Raw genomic sequence first — 16,382 nt, forward strand, 5'->3', positions numbered from 1 at the left:
TGCCTTTGACATGAGAAAGCTATAGGCATTTTAAAATGTCTGGAAAATTGGGAAGTCAAACCAAATGTGAAAATAAAAATGGTAGATTCACGATTTATCATTCCTACCAATTTTCTGTGCCTACTAGCAGAAAACATGAAATTAGATAACAGGCAAATGGGAAGGTCCCTGTTACTACTCCAAAGTACCTTGCAAACAGAAGCTAATTAATGTAAGAGAGAGAAAAAAGACTCATTTTGGCTCCAGTAGCATGCCTGATCTATGCAAAACTAAGGGGACATAGCTTTTAAATTATCCCTGTGAGGGCTTATGATTGTGTTACATCAATGACAACAGAAAGGAAAAGAGCTGAATTTCTACTTTGGCTGTTTGCAGCTGTTTACCTGGAGACAGTTTTCTGAAGACTCTGCTCACAGAACGACAATGTAACAGTTTATACAATGTGCCTTTGACATGAGAAAGCTATAGGCATTTTAAAATGTCTGGAAAATTGGGAAGTCAAACCAAATGTGAAAATAAAAATGGTAGATTCACGATTTATCATTCCTACCAATTTTCTGTGCCTACTAGCAGAAAACATGAAATTAGATAACAGGCAAATGGGAAGGTCCCTGTTACTACTCCAAAGTACCTTGCAAACAGAAGCTAATTAATGTAAGAGAGAGCTGCCATCAGTAAATTAAAAATGTATGGCTTGAGCTGCATAGCATCTGCCTGCCTAAAGCTGCGTCTGTAAATAGTGTGGAAGACCAGAGAACTGAAACAATGGCTCACAGATGGGTCACGAAAAGAATGTTAATATTAATTATACAAATCTAAACAATGTGCAAGCCCTGGAAATCTGAGAATAAGCCTCTGTTCTTAGGAGAAGATTTGTCCTAGATTACACCATGTCATTTCCTTGCTTAACAGTTATGAGTTACTGCTTGGTGATAATAGTTGTATGTAGGAGTATGGAAAAGAATTTTTATTCAACATTTGTTTAGTGTTTATTTCACCTCTGTCTCTTTATTACTAGCAACAGGAAAAAACAGACTGAGTAAAATGGGAATTGGACTTCAATAAAATGGAACTTTTTCTCAAGTTTAAAAAATATTGTTCAATTCTTTCACTCATTTTTTGGGTCTTCTGTTTTCTGTTTCTAGTCAAAACAAAAAGGGCTGGAAATAAAATAAAAGACCATGTAGGTCAACTTGAAAGAGTTCTGACTAGCACTTAGTGTTTGGTAACTCACCCAAAAAGGACTTTTAAACATATCTAAACTTGCCTCTCTTTGGTGGTATGTATGAAATACTTGAACAAATGACTATTTATCTTTCTTGCATAGTTATTTGTCTTACTGTCAGTCCAAATTATAAGGTACTTTGGGGCTTGCTTTTTAATAACATGAGTAGGATTTTTCAAATATGTTCAATTGTCTTGAACGGGAATGTTATGTTAGTAGCTACTTACCCAGACTTGAGTGGTAATTTATGTATGTACCAGCTCCCATGATGTCACGATAAATTATTTTAAAAACCCACAATATATTTGTCTTAAACAGCACCCTTTGTTGTCGGGCCCAAATCCTATTTTCTCTGGTCATAAGCAGCCTTTTCCTTTTTATTTATCACACTGTTCAAGATGTTTGAATCTTTAGTTGTCTATCTGGGGAGGATCACTGAGCAGATTGTGTCCTGTCTGAGGATATTCTGTAAGAAAGGATGGCTTTAGCCAGAAGTGAACTAGAGCAGGACTGGCTGAGTGCTGGCAGATAAAGATGAAAGTGTTTGATATCTCAGATCATGTGGAAAAGTTAGCAAACAACACAGCTCCGAGTGAGTCCTGGTTTGAGCACGCTGGTCCTGTCTGTCTGTAATCACTGCTGCTTCACTCGATAGAACATTCAATACTGAAGAGAAACAGTTGTGTTGATCAGCAGCAAATGGCTGTCATGAAAATTACTATGTCTACCCTGGCCCATTTCTTTTTAACATGGCAGCAGCTTTGGAAAACTGTGTTTACTGTTCTCTGGCAGTCAGATGAAATTTAAAAAAAAAAAAGGAGGTTGGTATCCCTCCCTCTTTCTCTGTTCTCCTCTCTTTCACCAGTCCCTTACTCATCCTTTCTAAAATATTCCCTATGTATCCTTAGACTGCTAAAGAGACTGATAGATGCTAATAATATCATAATAATAATGCATATATGCATATATACATAGATCTCTGACTCAGTTATTTTACATTTAAATATGCCCAGGTGCAGTTTACTTATGCAGTGATCCCCTTTATAGATCCCAAATGCCAATTACAGTTTGGTTAATTAGAAGGCATTAGTGGTTTATGAAAATGAATTCTAGTCTGCTGAGCTTCATACAAATATGATTCACCATATTTCTGACCAGAGAATAAAATGATTGTCTGGTGAGATCCCTCTCACAATGTTACATGCCTCTTCCTTCCTTGCCAGGCTACTCTTTGTGTAGTAAATGGATCTGTCCTCCTAAGACTTACCTTCAGTATACCAGAATATCATAGGAAACAGCGTGATAGTCTATAACTTCGTTCTTATTTGCACCAGTGCTGCAACTGGTGATTTTGCCAGTGTTAAATGACAATCAGCAAGTAAAAACCAGTATTCAGGAAAGCTCTTATCAGTTAGACTTAGGCCAGTTGAAAATTTACTGTTTTCATTGGCAGGGGTTTCAGCCTTTCACCACGGATTAACTACACCCTAGGGTCAGTCTACATACAACAGAACTACTTCTGCTCACTCAGAAAAAAACTAAAGAAAGTAATAGCGTAAATGAAATAAGGTGCCACTCTGTACTGCAGTCAGTAGCAGAGAAAATTCAAAATTGTGATCCATTCTTCACAATTTACCTTCCTAAGCAATAAAATCAGAGGAAAGAGTTAAATGAAGTCTGGCTTTGATTGGGGGTGCACCCGGGGGTTTTCATGTTTGGAGTTTTCATGTTTGGCAGATACTGAGCTTTCTGTCAAAAGTTATATTATCTGTATTCCTGTGAATGGAAGCTGGAATGAGATGCACTGAGATCCTGAAACTCCCAAAGAGTATTGAACAAAACGGGGAAACCATCACGCTCCCAGTATGCTTATTTTTCTTTTCCAGACATCTGTCAAATTATGTACTTTTTCTTTCCTACTGCTCTAGATAATTTAAACTCTACCTGAAAATGTTACTCATCTGGGCTGAGATAAAAACAAGCTATTCTGTAAAAAGCTGAAGTTGTCATTTGTACTGCACAGTTAAGGAAAACAACCATTTTTTTCTGGTGGACACAGGGCATTCTCTTGCATAGGGTCACAAAGCACTCTGCAACTGGTAATGGATTTTGAACAGGTCTTTGAATGAAGCAAAGAGCAAAGTTGAGCTATGCTTAGTGCAACAAAGTGCTGATGAAGTGCTGATTCAGTCCTTACTCCTCAGTGAGAGAGCACCTTATCACTCAATATACAGAAGCGACGAAAAGGAATCTCATGAAGTTATAGCACTAGTTTGTTCTGTACTAGCACTGAGTGATGAAGGACCTTGTTTCCCTGTTATATTACTTACCCTAATTGGGACTATGGTCTCAGCTATCTCATTACTCAATATTACGTAGAACTTTGATACCTTCATCTTCAAACCCTGAATAGTTAATTACTGGTTCTACACTCAATCTCCATTTCTTTACATTAAAGATCCATCTGCATTGCACACATACGGTGCTTCATTCCTTTTCTTACACAATAGATTCCAAAACCAAAGGCAGTGAGCTTGAGAATTTTATGCAGACATAGAGGATGCAACTCTTAGACAGTATACATAAATCATCTCTGCCCTAGAATAACCTAAACTGCGGCTGCTAACCCTAGAATCATAGAATCATTTAGTTTGGAAAAAACCTTTAGGATCACTGAGTGCAACCACTAACCTAGCACTGGTGAGTCCACCACTAAACTGTGTCCCTAAGCCCCACATCTGCACGTCTTTTAAATACCTCCAGGAATGGGGGCTCAACCACTTCCCTAGGCAGCCTGTTCCAATGCTTGATAACCCTTTTGGGGAAGAAATTTTTCCTAATACCCAATCTAAACCTCCCCTAGCAAGTGAGGCTTGAGGCCATTTCCTCTTGTCCTACCACTCGCTACTTGGGAGAAGAGAGCAACACCCACCTCACTACAGCCTCCTTTCAGGCAGTTGTAGAGGGGCAGTAAGGTCTCCCCCCAGCCTCCTTTTCTCCAGGCTAAACAACCCCAGTTCCCTCAGCAGCTCCTCACAAAATTTGTTCTCTAGAGAGTTCACCAGCTTCGTTGACCTTTTTTGGGCACACTCCAGCACTTCAACTTCTTTTGTATTGTGAGGGGCAGTCCTGGTTTCGGCTGGGATAGAATTAATTTTCTTCCTAATATCTTTAGTGCCGTATTTTGGATTTCGTATTGAGGATACTGTTGATAACACACTGACATTTTAGTTGTTGCTAAGTAGTGCTTACACTAAGTCAAGGACTTCTCAGATTCTCATGCTCTACTGACTGAGAAGGCTGGAGGTGCACAAGAAGCTGGGAGGGCGCACAGCCAGGACAGCTGACCCAAACTGGTCAAAGGGATATTCCATACCATATGACGTCATGCTCAGTTTATACACTAGTGAAAAGCTGCCACGGAGCTGCTGCTTGGAGACTGACTGGGCATCAGTTAGCGGGTGGTGAGAGATTGCATTGTGCATCATTTGGTTTGTATATTCTTTTATAATTATTATTATTATTATTACTATTTTATTTCAATTATTAAACTGTTCTTATCTCAACCCATGAGGTTTTTTTCACTTTTACTCTTCCAATTCTCTCCCCCATCCCACTGAGGGGGGAGCGAGTGAGCGGCTGGGTGGAGCAGAGTTACAGACCCTGTTGCTGAAAAAAATCTAAGGTGTAAGCTTTTTGTTGGTTTTTTTAGCCAAATATGTAAAATGTCTGAATGTTGTATGCTTTATAGCAGCTCCTACACCTGTTAGTCGAAATAGCTGCCACATTAGTCATTCCATATATATCACATCTGCAGCTGGAGTATTTTTTAGCAAGGTCAGCGTGAGCAGGTTTATGCTCTAGTCTGATTCAGGATTTAGCCCAGAGATGTACATTTTTTAAATAAAGCAGAAATTGTTATTCTTATAATCATACTTTTCATATAATAATGTTCATATAATAATAGGGCCAGAATCTATATCATGTCTTAGAGTTAAATGTGTTCTGGTCAAAGAATATGACTGCAAAAGCAGAGGCTGAGAAGATTAAATTGGCTATCTGCTTTTCTTTTGGAGCAACATTTCAGGGGCTCCTTTGAGTAGGTACCATTTAATCCCCTGCAGCAAGAAAAGTCAATAACAACATTTATTCTAATAGCATATCATGTCTTCAAACAATGCTGAAACCCCATACTGATGACATTTCTGCCAGTTGCATAACCTTCTGCCAAAATGGGAATTGAGACAGGATGAAAGACAGGTCAGACAGTTCGCTAGACATCTCTCCTTCTTTGACAACTCTTGCCCTTATCTGTTGTGACTTCAAAAGAGAATTGCTGGAGCAACTGGTGATAAAACTACCTGGCTGAAGGAGCTAAATGGTTCAAGGCTGCTTCTCATCACTGACAGCAGAAAAAAAAGATAGTATTAGTCACCTGCATCCAGCTGCAAATATTGACCTGTAAAAGTGCCCTTCCACCCCACAGTGTCTCACATGAGGAGCGACAAGAACATCATGCACCAAGCAGATAGGTTTGCACAGGGCCTGACCACCCAACAGATACAAAAACAGTAGATGCCATGGCAAAATTTTGCAGACAGATTTAAATGAACGGAATCTATTTCCTGAACAAGTCATTTAGAAACTGCTGTATCTTTTAAATCTTCATGACAGCTCAAGTTTGGACTTGTAGGGACTGAGTAGGTGGTTATACTTTTGGATTATGATGGGATTTGGAAGAACAACTGGATTTATCCACTGCATGTTTGGGAATCTGATTTAAAGCATCAGTCAACATCTGGAAAGGGAAGTTCTCAACATGCAGATTAAGACCTGCGCTAGGTAGAAGGAACTCCAGCAATAATGATTAAAGGTCCCATTTTTCACTGTGTCTACTGGTGTGTCTCTTATGACATTCACCACTTGAGCAGCAATGAAATGCTTCACAGCTGCCTGTGGGCCTGGGAAGGAGAGTCCTTTGCATTTAGATGTAGTAAACCAAGGGCAGGACCTGAGCAGCTGGGCAGGAAAAGATCACATTTTCTTTAAAAAGCTGTAACTTCACAGGTTTAGAAACTGACTGTTTTCTGTCTTACAGAAGTTGTATGGGGAAATAGATTTTTCTTAAACAGTAGTGTGTGACTTCGGTCAATTCTTATTATTTTTAAAACTTGTTAGATAATTAGCAATCAGCAGTCTTCCAAACAAGGCTAACAGAAGTAAAGAAAAATTTTTTTGCCTTTGCACTGATTTGTCAATGCAGGATATAACATTGCATGTTGTTATAAACTTGTGCAAATATTGGCCAGTAAGTTTTCCCATATTTCTTAGGAGTGGAGAAAGAACGAGTCTGCATGTGGTGTTTCTGTGGTATAGAAGACACATTCCTCTGACATTATTGATGGATGGTGTCTCTAGATATAGTTCCAAAGCAAAATTGTACTAAGGTTGTTAAAATTATTTCCGCAATTCATACTAGCAATGAATGATGTTTTTTCTGTCTTCTTTCTTGCCATGTGTGAAATGAGTCTCTACCTCACTGACTCCAGCTGCTCGCCTGTGACCATTTCTGTTGCTTTGTATGATGGAGGCTGTAAAGAGTTGTGCTGTGGCAGCCTCCCCACGACATAATCACCATCTCAAGCAAAACCACAAGATTGCCTGCTTGAATGGGAAGCTGTATCTTTCCAACTCATTTTCAAAATCAACAGGTTAGGGATGCTGTCCTAATTACTATTTATCTTACAAGTTTTGAAAAAAATCAGTGAGATTTGAGTTTCATGCTTTGTACTACCTAGTACTGGATGTTGCAGCAACGAAGAAGCTTTTCATGCGTGAAAGTCATACCCTTTTCTTTCTGGCTGCAATTTCCATTCTGAAGCATATTTTATTGCACTTAAACTACAAACTTACGACACTGGCGAACATTGCAGTCACAGGTTAAAGCTCCAGTGAAAAAAAGCAGTAGCTCTTTGACCGTTTCTTTCTTTCAAGTTGTTAATCTTGTACCTTGTGTTGGTGTAGTGTGTAACAAACTGTCAACACTAGTAGAGAAATGTCAGAGCAGGCTGCTGACAGACCAGAGCCGTCTAGCCAGTGCTATCTGCAAATAAAGCATGACTTCATTTCTTCTCTCTTAGGGAAGGAAACAGTCCTCAATGACACCTACATGCCAATTAAATTGGCAGCAGGTGACTCCTGAAACGTGGTTTTGGTCAACTGCTAAAACACAGTCTTCCTGAGTCATTGTAGCACAATACCAGTGTGGCACGTGTGCATCTATGTTTGTCTAGCTCGTGTTTGCAAATAGTAGTGTAAATGTTTGCAAATCCTACTTCAGAACTGAAACAATTCTGAGATCTGTAAACTAAATGGAACTGTAATGTAATTAACTTGTTAGAAAGTGTTTTTGCTAATACGTTTAGTGACATGAAATCAAAAGCATTAGTGCCTACCTGGAGAATCATAACACTAAGGTAAAGATAATTCCTCACTCTTTTGAACTTTTTTTTTTTTTTAAATAAAGGAGCTATATTTCATCCTCTTTATTACCATATTTTTGCAGTTGCACAAATGCACAGTTGTGCAATCTGGTGATAAATTGGCCCAGTGTAGCCAAATATTTGCTTCCATGTTTGTAAATGTATCTAAAACATACCTCACCAAAGACACTTCAGGGCAATGAGTACCCTTCCATATTTGGTTGCAAAGTAATTTATCTGTACACAAAAATTAGGGGTCAATGACCAAGAATGATGCTATTAATTAAGCATGTAAGACAGTTCATATTTGTAGGCAATTTATTTCTGCTTTATATGTTCCACAAACTTTGTGTACGCTGTTTCAAAGGCATGCAGATATTCAGGGGCAAGAGGGCACAGCAAATGAGCTAGCAGGCAGACTGTTGTACCATGCCAAAGAAAGGGGAATAGCCCCAACTTTTCTTCATGATCCTAGTTTTAAGATTATTTCACAAGATATTTTCTCATAAGTGTCCTGCTGAGTTACTGAGTTGAGCCCCACAGCTAGAAAAAAGTGAAGGGTTATTGCTACTAATTAATGATTAAGACTAATCAGTTCATCTTTTTCATCTCTGTTGTAAGAGGCCAATTTAGAAAAAAAAAATTCCTACTGTTAAAAGAAGTAGAAAAAAATTCTGCACTAGCATCCTAAGAATTTTTTTAATAGGTTGTTTACATAACATTACTTTTTTCAAGTCAGTTTGAAGTAAGATGAAGCATTTTCCATGTTCATTCAAAGGCTGAGCACCTTCTTGAGCAGTTCCACAAAGGGACAAGAGCACCAGAGCAGTACATGGGCTCAGACCCAGTGTTCTTCTCATATTCCAGGTCATCTACCAGACAGATAATTAAAAGTAAGAGGGTGGCAAGCATATATGATATTTCCTCCTAATACTCTCTCAGTTTATAACTATTTTCAGCTCAGAGAAATCCCTGAGGCCAATATTATTTAGGAATCCTACTTAGTACAACCCAAAGGCATCTTTTTCCATTTGGCATTCACATTCATTGCCTGAGAACAGTACACTGTCTCTTTCTTTCAAAAACAAAGCAAAAGTATTTTTAGATTTAAAGAGAGAGGATGAAACAAGGTGGCAGAACATCATTATCTGCAATCTCTCATGTCTTGGCTACCTGGATGCAGTCTCCTCTCTACCCCTTGTCCCTAACAAGCAAGTCACAGGCTACTTCTAGGATAACTCCATGCTGAAGCAATGCCATCACTGTAATGCTGAAGAGCAAGCAAGAAAGAAATGGAAGCCAAGCACAATGCCGAAGCACGGTATTTGAGATGGCAAGTTGAGAATCAGCAAGCCTGTGCTCCACTCCTGCTCCAGCAACTTATTCATGCTGTCTCGTGACTGTCTAATTCAAAGTACAACTCCCACCACTGCCTCCTGCAGACACGATTTGTAACAAAGCAGCATCTGCTTCTGTACAGTTTGTGTAGGATCTGACCCACTAGGCATGCTCAGAGGACACCTACTGCATCAAGCCCGGCAGGTGAGACAGGCAAAGGAACGCCTGTTTTGTGGTTCCCATAGGACATGAGTAGGAGGTAACTGTCATGTCCTGTCAATACTGAGATGCCGAGGCACATGGCCAAGGCAGATCATTAGTCAAATTTTCATTAATAAAAGGCTTTTGCTGCCTTTGAGACAAGGTGGCACCAAAGAGAGGTTTGGAGGATGACAGTTTTGGAGCTTGATGTCTAAGTCCTTCTTCAGAAGCCTCTGGAGTTTTTGAATCTATACCAAAAGTCTTGATTCACTCTATACATATATACATATTCTGTACGTACATATTCACTGCAGTATTACCATAGCTTCTTTGCTATGCCTTTTGTCATGCAAAGGATAAGGCCAGGGGATGAGGCTTATTAATAAATCACTCCGTTTGGCAACGTAGCCACATGGCACAGACTTCACAGAGGGAGCAGTTTCATTCTGTTCTCCCTCACAGCCCAGGGCAGCAGCTCTGCTTTTTCCTGTAGGCTGCACAATCTGCTTGGACCACAGGCACTTAGGCCCTAGCTGGGGTAAGCCTGAGACAACTCTATTCAGTACCAGTTAGTTGTTAGAAGTTGTCTTCTATAAACAGAAGAGAGAAGGTGCTAATGAAGCGCAAAATGATCTTTCCCTGACCGCTGCTACCATCCTGCATGGACCAGAGTTTGGTTATACCTGAGACTCCAGCGCATTTCACAGACCCATGCTAGGAACGTGCATCAGCTCAGCAGCAGGGGCGGCCGGTGTGCACAGATTCAAAACCCCACTGCTCATGCCACTAATGCCTGGCCTCTACTGTAAAACACGTAAAGGTTACTTCTCAGCAGCCTTGTGTTTTATGTAGTCATTACCTACACTAAATGGATAAAAATATTGCAGCCAGTGGGGAAATATTAATTCAGTGTCAAAACAATTTTCACTCACCTGCAGATGTAGGTGTGATTCAAGAAGCAGTCAAAGTACCTGCTTATTATATGCTCTGAAGCAGAAACGTATGTAATCACAGAACAGAAATGTTTATTGTCCCAGGGCTTGCCTCTGCTTAGCCCCATACAGTGCACCCAAGTGTCTCAAGAACAGTGTCCTCATTTATGGATCCTTTACGAGGATCAAGACACATCAGAGCAAGGGTAAATTTGAGGTCTCGTGATGCTCTGGAAGGTTGGACAAATGTCCAGTACATGCTGATCAGACTGCCAGCATAAAAGTCTAACAATTTTCTTTTTCTTCACTTATTGATTCGGTCTTTAAGAAGTGATAAACATAACCATGGTTTTGTTGCTAAGCTTCCCAATGCTGAGTGTACTGAAAAGTCAAGTCATCCCTTACCTACATTTTTTAAAATGAGACAGCTAAGCCTTTTTTAACGCCAAGCTTGTATATCACTTTCAGAGGTTTAGATAGTTCAAAGTCTATTTACTGATCATTTCAAGTCTAAGTCAAATACGTATTTCAAGTCCAATACCAGCAAACCCTAAAATATCATGAACAGTCTAATAATAGACTTGTCTGAGCTCAGTGCTTTGCAGCTGATTTATATGAGAACATGAGAACAATAAATACCAATATCCTAAGTACTGGCCAACCCCAGGCTTCAGTTAAAAGCTCACAGACCTGAACCCTTTTTAAATCAGTGTGGCTATTCAGTCACCAGCTCTGGAAACTACCTGTTTTAATGGTGACTTAATCGGCTGAATCAGCTGAATCACTGTCCCATGCACTGTGGTCACAGATCAAAGCACTTAGGAAGGTACAAAGGAAGTGGTAAAGGGACACTGTGCCCGTTCCAGTGGTGATCCAGTTGTCCTTCTAACATTGAATTTTCTGTAAGAAACAGAAACCTACTTTTCATAATCACTTGATCCTCTGTCATTACAATTTTTCCTACTTTTCAGTGGTTTCCAGCGCGACACTGTTCAATAATTAGTTTTCCAGACTTGCTAACATCAGGAACATGCACTGGAACTTTATACCCCAGAGGAGGTGCCTACAGCTCACTGGGATTTATCTCCATCCATACAAATGGCATTACTACAGCAAATGCTATGGCTTTAGGTTATCAGCAGGTTTCCCCAACATTGCTACTAGTAGGTACGAGCAATTCAGCACGTCTTTTCCTTTTGCAAGTTATGCCCGTTTGGGAGTCACAGGGCAGTGTGTATGGAGAAGAATATGAAGGGAAAGTTCAGGAGACCTTTTACAATCTTACTCCAGTCCTAGCAGAGGTCTTTGAGTTCAAAGAGTCTAATGATGCTGGAGTGTCGGCACTGATCATCTGCCAAAGTGAGGAGGACAACAGTATGACTTCTCCAGTGAAAGTGCAGACGTCTCTCTCTCCTTTCTCCCCAGAGTTTTGGGGATTGCAGTGATATATGCTCCAGGGGCTGGAGTGGTATGCAACGTGCCACTCACCCTAAAACCTTTGGTTGTACTATTGCACCAGAAACTTCCCTTAACAGCACCCTGCAGCATCTGCGTTCTTTGGAAGACAGTTGGCTTTGCTGCTGTCTTTCATTTTATTTTCTCTGTGGTATTAGCTAGCCCTACTGGTTTGTAAGCTCTGCATGTCCTGCTCTGTATTCACTTTTCCAGGTCACCTACAAGTAAAGAAAGATGAAAGTGAATCTAACGGCCCCAGAAGCTCTCTTTCTCTTAAAAAACTTCCACCTGATTCTTAACTGTTTTCTACCTCTTTCTCTAAACATTAATAAGCTAATACTTTATCGGGCTGAATATTGACTTGCACTTTGCGACCTTAAATGTTAGCTCTACCTGAGACACCATGCTGGAAAAAATCACAAAGACCAAGTACATTATGCCTGACTCTTCACCCATATCCCCTCTGATGCAATGTTCACAAAGGCATTAATCAGGTTTATTAACCAGGCCTGTCCTTTCCTAATAGACGTCAACAGGCCCTGCCTGAGAATGAGATCTGTAGGTAATTTAGCAGAAGGTGACCTTTCAGAGGAGGCTGGAAGGCCAGTGGAGTGTGTAAGTATGGAAATGGAGGCAAGGACCTGTGCTGAAACAGTGGAAATGAGAGGAGACCTGTGTAAAACCTTTGGCTGAGCTCCATTACATTGCATGTTGGGATGGAAACCGGGTCTGGCATGAAATGATCATTGCACTCCTTAGTAATATACCAGACAACCCTAGGATTTTTGCTCTGTGTCACCTGGAAGCCATCACAGGGATGGCCTGTCATAAAAATTGATTATGAAGAGAATTATATTTATTTCAAGGAAACAGGAACCATTTCTCTCATACTTTCTATGGGAAAATATAGGAAATGCTCATACCCATTCGCTTTTTAACAGTATTCCAAGTATTAGAAAACAAAAGTTCTAGTAATGTACTGAAATAAGACCATAATTACTTTGGATATGCAGAGAAGGGGCTCATGCTTCTGATGCAATTAGCAGGTCATGTCCCCAGCCCTGGAGCTGCCAACACCAAAGGAGGAACATGAACAGGGAGACTGAGAGCTCCAGATCCTTTCCGTTATTCAGCACGGAATATTTCGGCACAGTACGGTTCTCATGAATAAAATGTTCCTGACTATTTGACCGCTGTATTGCCAGCCCTGGTGGAGGCCACCCCTCTGGTCCCATGTGGAGGCAGGGTGGACACCTGTGACCATCCCTGCCCTCCACCGATGGCCAACGACTCACCCCCCAATGGCCACCGACTGGCCCCCCGCCTTCCCGCCAAGCCGGGGCTGGGGAGGCATTGCCACAGCAACGCCCTCGAACACCCTCCCCAGGATGCAGTTGCTATGGCAACGCTCTCCTTGTGGCATCCACCCCTGGGAGGGAAAGGCTGGAGGGGTTGCCATGGAAACGGTGCTCCCCTGAAGCATCAGTAGGGCTGGTCTCTTCCCCACCTTTCTGCCCCCCAGAATGTCCTGCTGTGAAGCTGAGACACCTCCCGGACACATCCTGCTCTGTCCCACCCCGTCCCCGTGGCCGTGCCAGCCCCAGCCACACACGGCTGCTCCCATCGGACTCGCAGCAGCTTCACCAGCCATGCAGGGCCAACCTGACAGGAGACCTTTTTACTGCACAGCACTGCAGTGGTTGACATCTGGGGACATGGACAGTCATCAGACTATTGCAGGGGACCTAGTTTCCCTTCTGAAGGAATGGTGGAAATGCGAAGTCACTGGTTGTGCTCGTGATGGAAGTGCTCAGTGCATGGATACGGGAAGATCCAGCAGGGGCTACACATCTACTTGGCAGTAGATATATGTTCTCAGGCGAGGTATGTATCATAAACCAACAAGAACCACATCACCCTTTTGAAATTCCCCAAAACTCCAGAAAGTGTGATTTTTTTTCAGATGAGTCTGCTGTGGGAAGGAACTGTCTGAACCAGTTCTGTAGGAGGGCTGTAGTTAGAAAACGTGAAAAAAATATTCAAAAACCCAGATATTCCATGGGACATTAAAATACACAGGAGTGCTTTTAGCACAGGTATTTGAACAGAAAACATCAAAGGTCTTGACTGCATGACCTGAAAAGCCCAGTTAATGAATGCCTGCTTATCCGTAGAATATCTGAGCGAAGTGATTTGCTTTAAAGGATCTCTCCACTATCACAGGGAGCATGTGGGGATTTTGGCAACAGCAGAGTAGAGGAGTTTGCAGATACAGTCTGAAGAATCAGAATGCTGACAGTGCAGAAAATATCATAAAAAAAAAAGCTAGTTTCAGGTCACAGGACACTCACACATACTCAGTATTTGGCTTCTTGCATATACATTTTAGTTAGTAAGTGATACATTAAATACTAAATAAGAACTTTTTCCATTCAAGAATTTACCAGTGCTCAGGATTTAGGACTCTCAGGAGTTCATGTGCATACTCTGAGTACAAATATCTGCTTTGACACTGACTCTGAGAAGTGTATAACAAGGTCATCTACTGCTGAATCGTCAGAGGGGCAGAGATGGGCTCTCCTTGGGGATAAGGGACTTTGTACGCATCTTAACTGTTGTTATACACCTGCTACTGCTTATCTGAGAGAAGCAAAACACATAACTGCAGATGACCTCACATAATCAAGGAGGGAACTTACAAAAATGTCCAGATCAAGAGATTTTGAGTAATATCTTCTAATAGGGACATATTTCTATCTTATTGCATCTTGGAATGAAGAGATCTTGTTGCTCTCTAAGTGGCATTACTGCGCAATTCATTGTCTGGAACAAACTTACAAAAAACTAGAAATCATCCTCTAATCTCATCCTAAAGGTCTTTACTTCATTTGTAACTGGACAGATTTTGATCATATTTCCAATTGGGATCAAGCAGTTCCAAATCAGTCTGAAAGCCACTTTTGTGCTTTGCTCTCCTCTGTGTTTACCATGTGGCATAAAAATTGCCTCACAGTATGACATAAAAGATATGCAAACGATCATTCTTCTTCATTAGACTTCAAACTTTATCTCTGGGGAAATGGGAACTTGTTTGTGTAGAAACCTCAAATCATGAGTGTCTCTGTATTATTGAATATATGTCTTTGATCCAGTAGATACTTAAGGTAAGAATACACAGTTATTTCTGGAAATCAGTCATCTTCATAGAATCATAGAATGTTTTGGGTTGGAAGGGACCCCTAGAGGCCATCTAGTCCAACCCCTCTGCAGTGAGCAGGGACACCACTAACTAGATCAGATTGCTCAGAGCCCCGTCCAACCTGGCCTTGAATGTTTCCAGGGATGGGGCCTCCACTACCTCTCTGGGCAACCTGTTCCAGTGTTTTACCACCCTCATTGTAAAGAATTTCTTCCTTATATCTAGTCTAAACCTACCCTGTTTTTGTTTAAATCCATTACCCCTTGTCCTGACACAGCTGGCCCTACTAAAAAGGTTTTCCCCATCTTTCCTATAGACCCCCTTTAGGTACTGAAAGGCTGCAATCAGGTCTCCCCGCAGCCTTCTCTTCTCCAGGCTGAACAAGCCCAACTCTCCCAGCCTGTCCTCATAGGAGAGGTGCTCCGGCCCTCGGATCATTTCTGTAGCCCTCCTCTGGACCTGCTCCAACACTTCCATGTCCTTCTTGTGCTGAGGGCTCCAGAGCTGGATGCAGTACTCCAGGTACTGAGTACTCCAGGTACTTGACTTGCCTAAGCAGAAGCTGCTCAGTTCCCCACATATTTTCCCCATCGGCTTACAAAACCTGCCTATTCTTTTGTCCTTTACAATGCCTGTGGCAGAGAGTTCTTAAATTTAATCATGAGCAGTTTTTCATACTGTTCAGTTTGTTTTCACCTGATAATTCAATTTTTCCACTTTCTTCTGCTGGAAAATATTGTCAATATGAGATACTTATCACCTTTTAAACCATTTATTATTTTACAGGTTTTTTGTAATTGAAGCCAATTACAAGTTAATTTAAGTGACCATCCTAATTCTGGATTATAACAAGCTTCAGAAAGAGTTTGGTCGCGTGCCTGTTGCTCTTTGAATAGCAATGATTAGAAGACTTCAATAGCATATATAGATAAATTATAGATATGAGCTAAATTTTTTAGAACTTTTTTCTTGATTTTTCTGAGGTCTGTATTTCTCTGCCTAAGGCATCAGTGTGGCAAGTACTGCTTCAGATACAGATATTCTGCTCCTTCTACAAAATAAATGGAAAACAGACATTAATAAGAGAGACCTCTGACTAAGATTTCAGTCCTCTGAAATTTTCATATAGGAAAACTGTCATTGCTGCCATCCTGCACCTAATTTGATCTGCTTTGCAGATTAAACACAATGGAATTTGCAAGTATACATATTTATATGTAAGGGACAGCAGATAGCATCTTAAACTCATTAGAACTAATATAATAGGAGTGGAAACATGGCACATCCCTGCACAGTGGATCTGTACAGATCTGCAGTAAAGCCCCAGTTAATTCCTCTGTTACGTTTCTTTCCTTGTCCATACATGGGAAGCACAACATCTCTAGTCAGCAAAATTTAGGTCAATTTTGAAAGAAAAATTTCACAGTCAATTTGGAGTGTGGAGCCAGCGTATACCAGAAAGAGTAAGCCAGAACAGCAAGTGGACAGCAATGGGAATGAGGCAGAATCAAAATCAGAGTTTGAGAAACCATAAATGAGAAAGATTTGGA

General features: G+C 40.9%; 1 protein-coding gene across 1 annotated transcript in view; it reads right to left on the reverse strand.

Annotated features, from left to right (window-relative positions):
- The window catches only part of GRXCR1 (glutaredoxin and cysteine rich domain containing 1), a 41,558-nt gene that overhangs the window by 24,764 nt on the left and 412 nt on the right, over positions 1 to 16,382 (reverse strand). The window contains 1 exon segment of the mRNA XM_009641248.2: positions 15,292 to 15,294. Within this exon segment, the coding sequence (XP_009639543.2) occupies positions 15,292 to 15,294 (3 nt within the window).

Source organism: Egretta garzetta, unplaced genomic scaffold, assembly GCF_000687185.1.
Source record: "Egretta garzetta isolate BGI_Z169 unplaced genomic scaffold, ASM68718v1 scaffold256, whole genome shotgun sequence".
NCBI lineage: Eukaryota > Metazoa > Chordata > Aves > Pelecaniformes > Ardeidae > Egretta > Egretta garzetta.